Source organism: Acanthochromis polyacanthus, chromosome 1 (assembly GCF_021347895.1).
Source record: "Acanthochromis polyacanthus isolate Apoly-LR-REF ecotype Palm Island chromosome 1, KAUST_Apoly_ChrSc, whole genome shotgun sequence".
Classification (NCBI taxonomy): Eukaryota; Metazoa; Chordata; class Actinopteri; family Pomacentridae; genus Acanthochromis; species Acanthochromis polyacanthus.
Genome location: NC_067113.1, coordinates 59,311,357 through 59,326,628, shown reverse-complemented (window position 1 = coordinate 59,326,628; position 15,272 = coordinate 59,311,357). Strand labels below are relative to the sequence as shown.

General features: G+C 39.4%; 1 protein-coding gene across 1 annotated transcript; it reads right to left on the bottom strand.

Moving 5' to 3' along the window:
* Positions 1-12,379: 12,379 nt before the first annotated feature.
* LOC127534512 (mucin-5AC-like) lies at positions 12,380-15,272 on the bottom strand. The gene is made up of 7 exons (XM_051949837.1): positions 15,126-15,272; positions 14,087-14,236; positions 13,892-13,957; positions 13,667-13,804; positions 13,491-13,571; positions 13,172-13,357; positions 12,380-13,057 (listed from the first exon to the last, which is right to left on the bottom strand). Exons 1-7 carry the CDS (start codon positions 15,177-15,179, stop codon positions 12,509-12,511), a joined length of 1,224 nt encoding a protein of 407 aa, XP_051805797.1. The 5' UTR covers positions 15,180-15,272; the 3' UTR covers positions 12,380-12,508.

Here is a 15,272-nt window from a genome sequence, read left to right as displayed (position 1 = left end):
TGGGATGTCTGACTGTTTTATGGTTGCTAATAACTGCTTGCTGACACAATAACATTTTTATTCCTGCCAAGTTTGAGTATTCATCAAAGTAATATCTCCAGAATGTTTACATGAACTAAAGTACAGTTTTTAGAACAGACGCCCTGATCTGATCTTAGAGATGAGCATCGAGGTCAAGATATTTGTTTACATCCTGCTGTAACAAAGTTACTTCATAAGTTTAGTTCATAAAAATGTAAAAATAGGCCATAAAAGGCACTCTGTTACTGATCTAGTCTGTTCCGGCTTGTTTTAAACACATGGGCTCTGGTTGGAGATCATTAATCATCACATAAGTCTTTGTCATGGTGCCCGTTCACTAACTAAACAATGTACAATGTTCTCTGCTTGTTGACACAATCCTCTTTATTCCTGCAATGTTTTAGTATTAATATCTACAGAACATTTAAAGCAAGTTCTGTACTTAGATAAACATGGGCTCTGGTTGGAGGTCATTAATTATCACAGAAGTCTGTCATGGTGCCCCTTTACTATCTAAAGACGATGCTCTCTGCAACATGGATCTACCTGCTGCTTTGAATTAGCAAATGTTAGAACTGGTTGTGGCATAAGTGCTGCACAGTGGCGTAGTGGTTGGCACTTTCGCCTTGCAGCAAGAAAATCCCTGGTTCAAATCCCGGCCTGGGATCTTTCTGCATGGTGTTTGCATGTTCTCTCTGTGCATGCGTCGGTTCTCTCCGGGCACTCCGGCTTCCTCCCACAGTCCAAAAATATGCTGTGGTTAATTGGTTACTCTAAATTGTCCGTAGGTTTGAATGTGAGTGTGATTGTTTGTCTGTATATGTAGCCCTGCGACAGACTGGCGACCTGTCCAGGGCTGCCTTCGCCCGAGTCAGCTGAGATAGGCTCCAGCACCCCCTGCGACCCTAGTGAGGATAAAGCGGTGTGTAGTGAATGAATGGATGGATGGATGGTTTTGGCATAGAAGTCAGGTGTCGCCAAGATAGTGACAGCCGGAGCTGCCTCGCTGAAATTTTAAAAAAAGCTGATAAGGATTTCTGAACCCACCGTAGAGGGTTCGTCTGTCTTTATATACAATCTAGGGGTAACAAAAAATGGTGTACATAATACATTTTATACCTTCTTAGCATTAGCATGTTATCATTGCCAGTGTTGACCTATTAGCATTGGGTTATTAGCATCCTTCAGTTTTCATAAAGTCAATAATTGTTCATTTAAAACCGTGTTTTTGTCCATCTGACGTATTTAACACCAATATTCACTTTCTTTAGCGCTGTTTTTGGTGTTCACCGCCTCTTACAGGAAACATTTAGTTCTGTAGTTGCTCAGTGCTAAACGATTTTATGCTTTTCATCTGAAAACGACACCATTTGAGCAGTAATAGCGAAGAAAAACGGTTAAATTGCAGTCAAGATGCTGAAGAATGAGCTGAAATTCACTATAAAAAACCATGAAGTACATTACAATCACTTTAAGGATCACAAATCAGGTCAAATTTAGAAGCACTTCTTGTTCGTTCTGCTTTTTTTTTTTTTAATCATTATTTAGTATTAAAACAATGGAACTAAAAAGCAGTTTACAGGTAAAAGTACACATCAATATCTGTTTTTGTTTCTGCCTCTGTTTGCTAATTGTATCTTATTAACATTCTGTATTAAAAATAATCACCAACAGAGACACCTTAACATTGTCAATTAAATCTGCATTAAAGAGGTTTTCTGAGAGCTGAGGTTTCTAAACAAAATGGGTATTTTTCTACTAATAAAATTAAAAAACTAAATGGAATACTGTGAGAAATTCATGCATAATTGGGTTTAACAAGAGATAAATGTTGTGAATGTTGCATGAGGATGGTGATGCTGCAGGTGCATGAAATCTAAATGAGTTTATACTTGAATATGTTTGGAAATAAATGGATTTATTAACCTGAGGAGCTTTTAGCTGGGGGATACTCGGCATAAGTATCCTCCACTTTAAACAGAAGCAGCATTATGTCGAATATAAAAACACGTGTAAGAATCACAGTTATGTGAATTATGATTAATTCTTTACAGGAAAACTGAGAGCCTGAAGGGCTTTCCGTGGTTTGACCTTCACGTCAACCCTCCTGATTTTCTATGTCGTTTCTTTGGTGTGAATGTGAACAGGAAAGAAACACAGCAGAAGGAAACCACAGGGCGACTTGCATAACTAAGATTTGACGTGAAACAGCAGAACGGAGGCAGAAATGCCAGAAACGCTGAAGTAATTTGACTCCAGAGACCCCCGTCGGTCTCGGCCCCCCCAAAACCCGAACCAGTTCCGAGTCTGGAGGCTTTCTGAGGTTGTTATAGGAATTAAGTCAGTGAAAGCAAATGTTTAGGTTCTCATTGAAAACAGCCAGAACAGGCAGATCGTCGTACGTCTCAGCAGTCGTTTATTTGTCTTCACTGTGTGGTGCTGATACTCGGTGAAACCTCCGACACAGTCCTGCCAAGTTTTAGTATTCGTCTAATATCTTCAGAACATTTACACGAGTTCTGTACTTAAACAGTTTCAAGAAAAGATGTCCTGATCCGATCTCAAAGATCAGAATCAAAGCCAATCAAGACATTTGTTTACATCTACTGTAACACAGTTAATAAGTTTAGTTAAGAAAAAGGCAAAATGAGCCATAAAAGCCACTCTGTTACCAATCTAGTTGATTCCTGTTCGCTTCAAACACATTACCCCTGGTCGGAGGTCATTCACCATTACAGATGTCTTTGTCATGGTGCCCTTTTACTCGCTAAACTCCCACAATGCTCTCTGCTTGGTAACAAGAACCTACTGTAGTCTGATTGACTGCCTCCAATTAGAAAAATATGATTGGATTATAGAAGCGCTGACCTGTTTGATCGCAACAAATATACATAAGGTATGATCGGAGGTCATTAGGTGTCATAGAAGTCTTTGTCATGGTGCCCCTTTACTAACTATATCCCTACAATGCCCTCTGCTTGCCACCATGGAAGTTACTGTACTCTGAGTCGGTATGGTATTAAACAGTAGGAGGCTCCACTTGGTGGAACAACCAGGTACTACAGCTCATCTACAGTAGTCTACTTTTGGTGTGTGTTATCTATGAAAATGGTATTGGATTGGATCTTGCTATTGGCTTATTTTGAATATTAAATGACTCGATTCAGGAGCAGAAAACCTGATAGGAACATCTTTAGTTTTATCACTTAACTTTTTTTCATGCTACTTCAAGGGTTTTTCTTTGGTGTCAACACAAAGCAACACACGGATTTATGTGGTAAATAAAACTGTAAACAAAGCAAAAGCAAGTCTCATGTTTTGAGAGAAGTTTTATTTACCTGATGTGGGAGGTCGGTATAAGTCACTGCAAATTTTAGCGTAGTCCTTTCTTGTGTTATCTCTGCATTCCCATTTTCTTCACAAAAGGAAACAACAAGAAGCAGCTAATTACCACACTGAAAATTTCAGGTTTTGTTCAGGATTTTGATCGTGCAGTCAGGCAGTCCTGCTGGTTATTCAATATCACGGTCCAGTATCATGTTACCATTGTGACTTTTAGCATGATAAGTCATGTTTTGTGCTAAATAGCAAATGCATACATTCTAATAATTCTAGATAAAAGGCAAAACAAATAATAATAATTAATAATTTAAGAATAATTTCATATAGATGTAATAAATACTTTAAATATTATCATTCAAAACAAGTAGTTAAAAACATACACAAATACCAATAAATAGATTTTAAAAACACACAAATACCAATAAATAGTTTTTAAAATACACAAATACCAATAAATAGTTCAATAAATAATTAAAAACAACTCATTTTTGATGGCATGTTTTCTAGATTACAGGTGTGTGGTGGAGAGGGCTTTTGGTGTCCTGAAGACCAGGTGACGATCCATTTTTCTGAAGGCCCTGGAGGTGAAGGTGGACTTCATGCCAGAGGCCATCGTTGCCTGCCTTTTCCTCCACAACCTCTGCATCAGAAATGGAGACATTTTAGAGCCAGAGGTTGTGGAGGAAGATAATGATGATGGAGTGGACTTTGAGGTTCCTGTGCCAGTCCAGCAATCTGGTGATGGTCTCAGAAACCGTCTTGCCGCTGCAGTGTCTGCCCCACAACACCCCGCCTATGAACTGCAAGAACATGTTTACCCAGATAGCAAACTATGGGTGAATCAATGTTGAATCTATGTTGAGACCTAACGTCGAAATTATACAGAAAGCGCAAGGTTGATAAAATGTTGAGTCAACATTTGCTTACATAGATTACATGTTTGCAAACATAGATTCAACATTAATTAAACATTGACCTGTCAAACATTTTAATTAAACCAAAATACAATGTAGATTCAATGGTATCTTTTAAACACAAACTTCAATGTTGACAAAATGTTGTTGAATCAACGTTGATCCAACCATCAATCTTCAACTGTAACCACAATTCAACCTTCTTAACCCTAATTCAACATTGATTTAACATCTTTTGCTATCTGGGTTAAGTGTGATTTATGGTTGAAAAGCAAACGTTGACTCAACATTTTATCAACCTTGCGCTTTCTGTATAATTTCGACATTAGGTCTCAATATAGATTCAACATTGATTCACCCATAGTTTGCTATCTGGGTATTGTTAATATGGTTAACGCAACTCTGTTCAACACATGTAAATAGTTTTCTCACATTGTAAATTTCTCACATTCTTTGTAAATAGTTTGCTTATTTCCACATTTTTTCTTTTTTTTTTGCTCATGTGTAATCGTAACTGTAAACTCATAATTGGAAGCTCTACCTACATTGAGATGCTGTATATAATATTTTTTTAAAAATGAACAAAACAGAAGATTTGATAAACATTTTTTAATAAACAGAACCAAAAGAACATGAACTATAAAAATGAACTATAAATGAACAACACATTCTGTCTTTAAAAACGATTCTAAAATCCCCAACAAACGTTCCTCCCTTGCTCTGCTTTCCGTCTCTCTCGCCTCTCTCTCTCTCCTCTCCTCCCTGGCCCGACTCTCCATCCATTCTCTCCACTCTCTCTCTCTTTCTTTTCTCTCTCTTCTGCTCGTCTTCTGTTCTCTCTCTCCTCTGCTCTCCTTTCTCTTTCCTCCTCTTGCTCCTCCATGTCCCTCAAAAACTCCCGCATGTCAGCCTCTCTCCGTCTCTTCCTTCTGTCGCCTTCCAGAGGAGAGACAGCTGCTGCCACAGGTTCTGCCATGGCTGAGGTGATGAGGACTGGTGGGGCTATACTGGGCCTTTGCCCCATCACCTCATCCATGGCCTGACACCATTTCCACGAGGCAGCAGTTGTCTCTCCTCCTTCTGTGCTGACCCCTGTCCTCGGTGCCTTCAGTTCCTACCACACAGCACAGAGGTTATTTGTTAATGATCATAGAGGATATACTGTGGATAACTGAATGACTATGGCCAAGTGTTTTTAACTAACCTTGTATTTTTGTTTTAAGTTTTCCCTTTTTTTTTACCCACCCTGCCTCCACCTTTCCCTCAAGGTTGTGGTCCTTGATGAACATTGTACACATGACAGGATTGAAATAGGAAAACAGACTTTGTTACAATAAATTCTTTGCATTTATTAATGAGTAAAGTCAATTATCTCTGAAGAGAAGATCGTGACCTTACACTGTCCAAAAGCCTTATCTCAATGATCTGTGAATTATTCTACAACAGAGTGGGGAAAAAAACATATGCACACAATGTATGACACGAGTTTAGTACTTACTCAAAACCTTTTTGGGCTGCATTATGACGCCCTGTAAACATTTCCTCGTTTTCAGCGCGCCACCTAATGAGGCGATGTGTGTCCTCATCTGTCCCTGAGAAAAATAACAGTCGTGTCCAACATTATAAGCATTAGTTGCATTGTTAGGTGGTATAAGAAATTGCATACTTAATGTGGCAATTTCAAGCCGGCACTCCTCATGCAGTTATTAGCCAGATTATGCGAATCGTTTCAATTGTAGCTAAAGGCTACTGGAGGTAGCTGCTACTTGTTCTGTATGCAAAGCAAGCTGCTTGCAACTAGCTGCTAGCATTCAGTAGCACATTGTGAGGCGTCTGACAAATTTAAAACGTTGGTTAGAAAACGCCTATTTCTCAAATCTGTGGGGTGATTAGGATGACTACTTAACCACATAAAATAAAATAAAAACACTGGGTACTTACATTTATATCGCCCCAGTCCAACCACAGATCCCGCGGAGACTTCCATTGCGGTGAGTAGCTCGCAAAGCATTATGGAGCGGTTGAGTATGACTAGTGTGGTCACCGCGCATACTTAAATATTTTCCGGAAATAGTGTACATCCGCGTATTTCTCGCGTACTCAATCTTTTCATACAATCTAATGTGAACGCACTACATACTTATTTTGACGTCACACTGAGTATAAGTAGTACGTTAGTATGCCATTTCAGACACAGCCTATGATTTGCCTTGCTAATTGTTTCTGGTTCGTGCTAATTAGCAAACATAGCATGGTAATCTGTTACTAAGAAGCCAAATACTGAAAATATGATGCCAAGTTTGGGTCTTGTGCTAATTAGTAATGCTAGCATGTTAATATGTTCATATTCTAAAATGGCAATCATCGTAAAAATTTCCCCTGTTAGCACTATCACTGCCAGCATGCTAACTAGCTTGTGTTTTATGCTAATACGAAATAATTGTGATGTAATACTGCAGCTACAACAGTAAGAAGGACTTTATCCATCCATCCATTCTCTATACACCGCTTTATTCTCACTAGGGTGGCGGGGGGTGCTGGAGCCTATCTCAGCTGACTCGGGCGAAGGCAGGGGACACCCTGGACAGGTCGCCAGTCTGTCGCAGGGCTAGGACTTTATCTTCCAGAACTTTTTGTCTGCTCTGAAGGAATTGGAATTCAGAACCAGTACCAGTCATTTATCAAAGAGCGATTGCAGGACGTCTGGAGGGAAGTTTACTGTTGAGGTCGGCGTCTTTAAAAGGATCATTATTAAAGAGTTGGGTGGAGTCTCGTCCTGTGTTCAGGATTTAAAAGGCCTCTATCTCACCATATATCACACCGACCTCCTTTTCCTTCATTTACATTCAGTCTGTCTCTGAAAACCCCAAATCACTTCCTCGTTCTGCCTCTTTTCTTTTAACCTTCACATTCTTCTTCTGGCTGTTAGAGCGGAAGACTCAGCTCCAGAGGAAGTCCTCGTCAAAACGACATTAAGGTTTCCAACCAAGGCTGGAAGTCTTTCTGAGCTGTATGTTTACAGGATGCTGGATTTCTGACATACAATCTAGAATTTATGTTTAAGTGGGCTTTAAAGGTAATGTGGAGTTTGAGCGATAAACAAATAAAAGCAGGAGCAGTCACTTTGTGTGACTTTGAATTCATTTTGTGTCTCTTTATAGACATTTTGTGTCTCTTTGTAGTCATTTTGCATCTGTTTGTAGTTGTTTTGTGTCTCTAGTTATTTTGTGTCTCCTGTAGTTGTTTTGTGTCTCTTTGTAGTAATTTTGTGTCTCTTTGTAATCGTTTTCTCTTTGTAGTCATTTTATATCTCTTTGTAGTTGTTTTGTGTGTCTTTGTAGTTGTTTTGTATCTCTTTGTAGTCATTTTGTGTCTCTGTAGTCATTTTGCATCTGTTTGTAGTTGTTTAATGTCTCTGTAGTCATTTTGTCTCTCCTTGTAATCATTTTGTGTCTCTTTGTAGTCATTTCATATGTCTTTGTAGTTGTTTTGTGTCTCTTTGTAGTCATTTTGTGTCTCGTTGGAGTCATTTTGTGTCTCTGTAGTCATTTTGTGTCTCCTAGTAATTGTTTTGTGTCTCTTTGTAGTCATTTTATATATGTAGGCCTTTGTGTGGCTTTGAAGCAATTTTGTGTCTCTTTGTAGCTGTTTTGTGTCCCTTTGTAATAATTTTCTGTCTTTGTCATCATTTTCCATCTCTTTTCCATCTCGTTTTCAGTTCTTTTGTGCCTCATTATAATCATTTTGTGTCTCTTGTAGTTCTTTTGTGCCTCATTATAATCATTTTGTGTCTCTTGTAGTTCTTTTGTGCCTCATTGTAATCATTTTGTGTCTCTTGTAGTTCTTTTGTGTCTCTTTCTGGCTGTCTTTTTTGTCTCCTGTAGTTTTGTGTATCTTGGTGTTTTTTTTGTGTCTCCTTGTAATCGCTTTGTGTTTGTTTATACTAAATTGTAAGTCTTTGTGCTCATTTTGTTCCCTCTTCTGTAGTGGCAGCTGGTGGTGAAATTTGTTGGGTGGGCTAACAAATGCATAATACCGATTAAACAGTTAACACAGCTGCAAAAGCAACATCACCTATGATACACACAGTTACATCAATTACAGGTACACTATACTTTTTTAGTGCTCTACATCAACACTCACTCTCTCTCTCTCTCTCTCACTCACTCACTCACACACACACACACACACACACACACACACACACACACACACACACACACACACACACACACACACACACACACGTGTGTGTGTCTTGCTATCATTGTGGGGACATACCATTGACTCCCATTCATATCTAACACCTAACCCTTACCCTAACCCTAACCTTAACCAAACCCTAACCCTAACTAAAACAATGGCTAACCCTAAAGAAACGTTTTTGCACTTTTACTTTTTTCAGTAACAACAACATGGCCAAGAAAACACTGTTTAAACTTGTGGGGACCCAAATGAGGTCCCCACAAGTGACATAGTTTTCAGTTTTCCTACAGTTGTGGGGACATTTGGTCCCCACAATATAGCAAAAACATGGGCACACACACACACACACACACCACTACAAAACGTGTTCCAACTGCAACGACTGCCCACAGATAGCCTGCTGCAACTGTCTTATTACAACTCTTTGGCGACATGTAGTGCAAAACACGCCTTCAGTACAACAGATGACCTCAGCAAAACCAAGGTGTCACAGTCCTTTAACAGGTCAACATGGGCCTACCTTATTTGAAAAGAAGCTCACATTGATGGCCGATGTGATCGCAGTCTCTTAACTTCCAGCTTTACCTCCAAAGACATTGAGGAAAATGGACATGAAAGCAAATAATCCACCTCGTTCATGCTAACGCTTAACCTTTTCTCGCTGCGTCAAAGGCCTGTGGGCTGACTGAAGTTAGCCCAAATGATCAGTAAATCACGGGGGCGGGACATGACACCTGTCAATCACTTACAAGCGGACTGTATCTGCTGGGGCTGTAAAAAATAAGCCCATTTAGAGATATTCTATGTTTTTCTTTCGACTGATTGGTGCTGTTGCTACCTTTGTTTTCACCTAAACTTAAAACAATCTGTTGTAAGGTATTTGAAAAATAAATTTCTCATCTTTTTTGTGTTGGTCTGGAAGGGCTTAGCCCTGTTAGCCCATTTATACCAGCCGTCCCTGCTCTTCTGTATGTTTTTTACTTCCTTAGTGTCATTTTTGACTTTTTGTAGTTATTTGTTTTGTTTGAGGTTCACTTAAATCTCTTCACATCTGCTTTGTGTCTCTGTGATTTGTTCACTTTTTGTCATTAAACATTTCTTTGTGTTTGTTTTGCATCTGTCAGGTTCCAGGCTGTTCCAGTCGTCCGTCCTTAGTTGTAATAATCTGCTTGCTTCAATGTTTCTGTTCTGACCACAACTGGGGATGTTCTTTAAACTGTAAAAAGATTTGTTAGTCACGATTCTATCTGCAGAATAAATTCCTGATTCCCTGAAGCTCAAAAGAAAGCAGTATGAAATATGAATACTCTGTCATTGGTAGATTTGTCTGACAGCAGACTCTCACATTCCACTGAATTACATAAATGCTGTTTGTCCCAGTGGATCTCCGTTAAAGGAAAACTCCTCCCTGAACACATGGATCATTAGCAGTGGAGATGATTCATCTGAACAAATGTGACATTTGGAGAGCTTCTGGCTTCAAAATAAAATGTGTTTGTTGTTGTTTGTTTTGTCAGAAAGCAGGAGGAAGATGAAGGTGACGACCCAAACAACAAGTGATTTTCTTCTGGTTTGCAGAGAATTTGAACATTTCACAACACATGATCGTAGTATTTCCTTAAAAAAAAAAAGGAGTGATTTATGTCACAAATTCGTATCCACATGTAACTTAATAAATTTGACCTTCTGAGTTTTAATTTCCTGACAGTTTCTGAGGAGGTTTTCTTCAGGAAAAACCAACACAATCTTGTATTGAGTGGTAGAAAAGGCCATTTTAAGTTTAAAATGTGTTTTGTGCTACTTACCAAATGTATAAATGCTAATATGTTAAACTAAAAGGCCATACAAATTGTTGGTATGCTAACTTTCTTTTGTTTAGTTTTTAATATTAAAGTTAGCATGCTAACATGTTACACTAAAATAGAAAACCTGGTTTACCACATTGTGTTTTTTTACTCTTTATTTACCAGCATTATTAATGTAAGCCTTCACACGTGTTTGTTTTGTGCCATTTACAATGCTAGCATGCTAATATGGCAAATTGAAACACTGCACCTGCTGAACAGTAGCATGTTAGCATTTTTATTATTAGCGTTGTAACTTTTTTCAGTTTTGTGTTTACTATCAATATTGCAACGTGAAACAAAAACAGCAAGCATTAAATTTGCATCATTACACTTGCTAAATTACAACCATACATCTGCTAAATAGTTATATAAAACAGCTTAATGTTGGCATTGTTAGCATGCTAGCATAATTATTAGCAATACTAGCATGCTAATTTTCTAAACTGAAACAGCACATCTGCTAAACAGCTACATGTTAGCATAGTCATTGTGAGATATGGTCTGACTGTGTGTTTTATACAAAATGGGAATATGCTAGGCTAAAAAAGGAAACAAGCAAAAAAGTAAATGTTAATATGCTAATATATAAAGTAACTCCACGTACATTTTGTATAAACCAGCTCTGAACCATGACCTCTGCCTGCACCCTTTTTATTTTTGCACATAATTAGAAGTCTGCGTGATGTAAATCTTCATGTAAAATTTGCCTCAGGGTTGTATTTAGTCCATAAAACGGTCTCTTTACTGGCCTTCTCTAATCTAATCCACCCTCAGCAATCCGACCCAAGTATCAAACCAGCACCTCCGATAACCTGGACAGAAACCGCACTAACAGTGAAATATTAAGGAAATTAATATCAGATAACAAGGGGATTGTTTTTTGTTTGACACAATCAGAGCTCTCCGGGCACTCCGGCTTCCTCCCACAATCCAAAAATATCCATCCATCCATTCTCTATACACCGCTTTATCGTCACTAGGGTCGCGGGCAGTGTTGCCAACTCCTCAGTAAGGACAGTCACTGTTGGCTGTCCTAAAAGTCGCTAGAAGTCGCTAATTGATGTCATCGCCTAATTTGCATATTTCCCAGTTTGCATGTAATTGTAATCAATGTTGTAGGAGAGAGGAATAGCGTTGTGGAAGAGACCAAAAGTGAGTATAAAACACCCAAAATATGTTTTTTTACTAGAGGCTAAATGCTGTGGTTTATTTTAGTATGACAGTAAAGAAAAATTTTCATTTATATCCCGCTCCATAAGTCTGGATGGGATCTGTAGTGACTTTGCGCATGGGCGAGTCATCTGCTGTCTAGCCGAGGAGTGATGTGTCCTCTAATCAGACACTGGGACTACTGCGGGGTTACTGGACTGACAGCCTGTGCTGTGCGCCAAAGCTGGGGAACAATAGTCTGTTAAGGGGGGGGAAGAGGGTGAAAAGAAGGGGAAGAAGGGGAAGAAGAGGGGGAAGGAGAAAGGAGGAGAAAAATTGAGAAAAATTAGAAAAAAAGAGATGAATTGAGACGTTTTCCCGGCCTTGCTGCCTTTCTGATTGACTTGAATGCAATTTCTGACTTAAATTTTACTAAATTAGACAAAATACGTCATTTTACAGGATGATGGCCGGGGAAGCTGTGGATCCGAAGGTCGTCGGTTCGATCCCAGCTCGTAACATATATATTCTCACACAAACTGTAATCAATTGTTGTTAATCTTTGAGATATAATTAACTTTGATACAAAATTATGAGTGGCCTATTGTGTAAATGTAACATTAACTGGTCAGCCCTTCAGAAAAACAGCTTTTTCTTATGTGCTATTGACAAAGCTGTATAAATAGTTATTGTTTTTAGTGTGTATCTGTTTATATTGATACTCTTACAAATAACAAGCTCCATTTGATCAATTATGAAATGGTTTTGAATAATTGTTGATCATAGCAAGTTATTTTAGTCTGATTATGCAATAAGGTCTTTGTCCGTTTGATCCTTATTATACAGATATGTATGTAAAAAAAAACACCAAAGCACTGCTGCAGAAATAAAGGCCAGATTTATTACAAAATTTACAGATTAATTGGTTATCACACAAACACACAAAGAAATACAAAACTTACGTATATACAATAAACAGTAACAATACTGAAACAGTTTTAACACAACTACGTACAGCGCCCTCCATAATTATTGGCACCCCTGGTTAAGATGTGTTGAAAGCCTTAAAATAAATTTTTTTTGCACGAGCATACACTCACACTGAAAATTGTACCAAAAATTGCGAGTCCTCTTGTGTACTCCAGCACCTGTGAGCTGTTTCCCACATGCAGGGCAATACAGCTTCACCTTCCACAGGTGATATGGCATCCATAAGAGAAGTCTGTGTGTGAAGAAACGCTCTGGAGTGGGGGCCTGATGATAAATAAGCGCTGGCTCTGGTGGCGCATACCATAGTTTCAGGTCTGTGCGCAGTCGCTGGTTTTTCCAGATGGCTGCAGAAATCCATTTCTGGTCCTGAACAGGTATGTTCTTCTTCATCTCTGCTGGGAGCCAGCACTGCTCAGAACCTGTAGGAGTCTCCACATCTCCTGCAGTTTGAGTGTGCAGAGGGTGAGGTGTGGCGAGCTCAGACGGACCAGTCTGAGATGGAGCAGTGGAGGGGACACCAACGGAGGTCACAGAGGTCGGCGCAGAGGACAGAGGGATGAGAGGTGCTAAGGAGGATGCTGATGTTTCCTGATATTTAAAAAAAAAACACCATATAGACACATAATTATAAAGATGAAATTCTTATTTTAAGCTTAGTAAAACATCAATGCAAAGAAAATAACTCCACTTTAAGTTACTCACAGCTCTAGCAGTAGCTGGTGGAACAGAGGCAGCGGAGGTGCTTGTGGCCACAGGTGGGGGAGGAAGAGAGAGAGGAGAGACGGCCTGGGTGAACGTCCTTGGACTGCGGGCAGGCGACTGTGGTCGGCTTGCCATGGCGCTCGTAACAGCGCTAGGCATAGTCAAAGAGGGAGAAGAGCTGGAGACCTAATGAGGAGAGAGGAGAACAGTTCACAACATCATTATTAGACATTACAGTCACTGAGAAGTACAAATTTCAACATCCCCACTGTAATTACCCAAGCAAAACTATACAGCTGCAGCACTGCACAGACATTACCTTGCTAACATGCTTCTCAGCCAAACTTAAGTTGGGCATTAAGGCAGCACCACGAGACCTTCCAAACCTTGGCTTCGTAAACTGAAAAAAAAAAACAATAACGTGAAATATTTTATTAAAAATGTTCTCTAAGTATTTTTCCTATTATAAACTCTTATAACATCATGAATACCTACCGATGCCAAAGTCAAAGAAGGCTTCCGAGGTGTCTGCCCAGATGTTGCTGCTCGTCCAGATGTTTGTGGTTGCTCTGTCTCTGTAGACGACGCTGCTGAGGGACCTGGTTGTGGAGGCTCAGGGACAGAGCTGGAAGGCTACAAGTGCACAGAGAAGAAAGAGAGAATTTATTCATAAAGAATACAACACCTGTAGCTATTAATGTCATGAAAAATCACTGATACCTTCTTTGTATGGAAACCACAGCTGCATGTCTGTGTCCCTCCAAACAGAGATGCCTGTCCCCTCACCTGCATCGGACATTTCTCAATCTATAATCAAATCTGAGTACATCATAGGAATGTATTCCACTTTTAGTTTAATTAGTTTTTTCCCCCGATAACTGCACAATTATTGTTCATTACTCTGTCCAACTTTACCTTCAGGTAGAGTTCATGCCACTTTTTCTGGCGTGGTGCTGGTCTGTTTCCTGCCTCAGAAGGCCAAACCCCTGAGGCAGCAAACCTTCTCAGACGGGACATCCACTCCTTATCTGACATAGCTCTGTGCTTCTTTTGTTTGAAATCCATCTACCATTAACAGAGAAGAAATGTACAAGTTACACCAAATGTAGCAGCCAGAGTTTAGAAGTAGGATAGTCACCAGCATTAATATGTATTATTGTACTTTCATTATTATTCATAGGTGCATGAGCTGAAAAAGAGAAAATGTGATTCATATTCTAAGCTAATGGGACAACATAACATTATAGTAGAAAAGGGCCGTTATAAGTAATCACAGTTACGGTTAGCTCATGAGAAGTAGTGCTATTGGGCTAAGAAAATGTACGTACATATGCAGCTGAAAGCTTAATTGTATTGTTAGAATCATGTCACTACCGCAGTTACTCACTGAATGGTTCAGTAATGCAAGGAAAGATGAATGACTGACAACAGTAACGACAATATTCACAAATAACATTACTTATAATGGCGGTCACAGTTTATAAAACACGTACTGACTAATGTGTCTGGGAATACAGCAGTATGCTGCTAGAAAACGATAGTAATGAAAAATATTAACTGCTATAGGGATGCTTTCATGAAGGCTCACTCAAAAAGAGGTGATGAATGACTAAACAGCGAATGAATGGAAAGGCATAACTGTCAACAATTTGTAATAATGTCGTAAAAAAGCGGGTGTACTTTTCTGACGACGCAAACGACATAAACCGAAGCGCAGCTTCAGTGCGACCCTGAAGATATTCACCACCTCAACGGTAAAACGAGAGTGAAAAACGGGTAGCCAGCCGGTGTAATAACCAAAGGATGCTACGATCGTTTCTGAAGAAACACGCTTCTTGATGTCAGACAGATGTTTTAAAGACAACGATGAAGAAACCCTAAAACGATACAGAGGCAGAAACGTAAGCTAAAGCCTTCACTTTCCTCATAACAGGGATAATAGAGAGTCACTTACATGTAACGGGCAGAACAGCTCAGTACATCCACTCCAGCATAACATGGGTAACATCCAGAACAACAATGAATGAGCGATAATCCCGCCAACAGCGGGTTCTTATTCTCTCAATACCACCTGACCTGGCATAACCAGAGGCCCCTAACG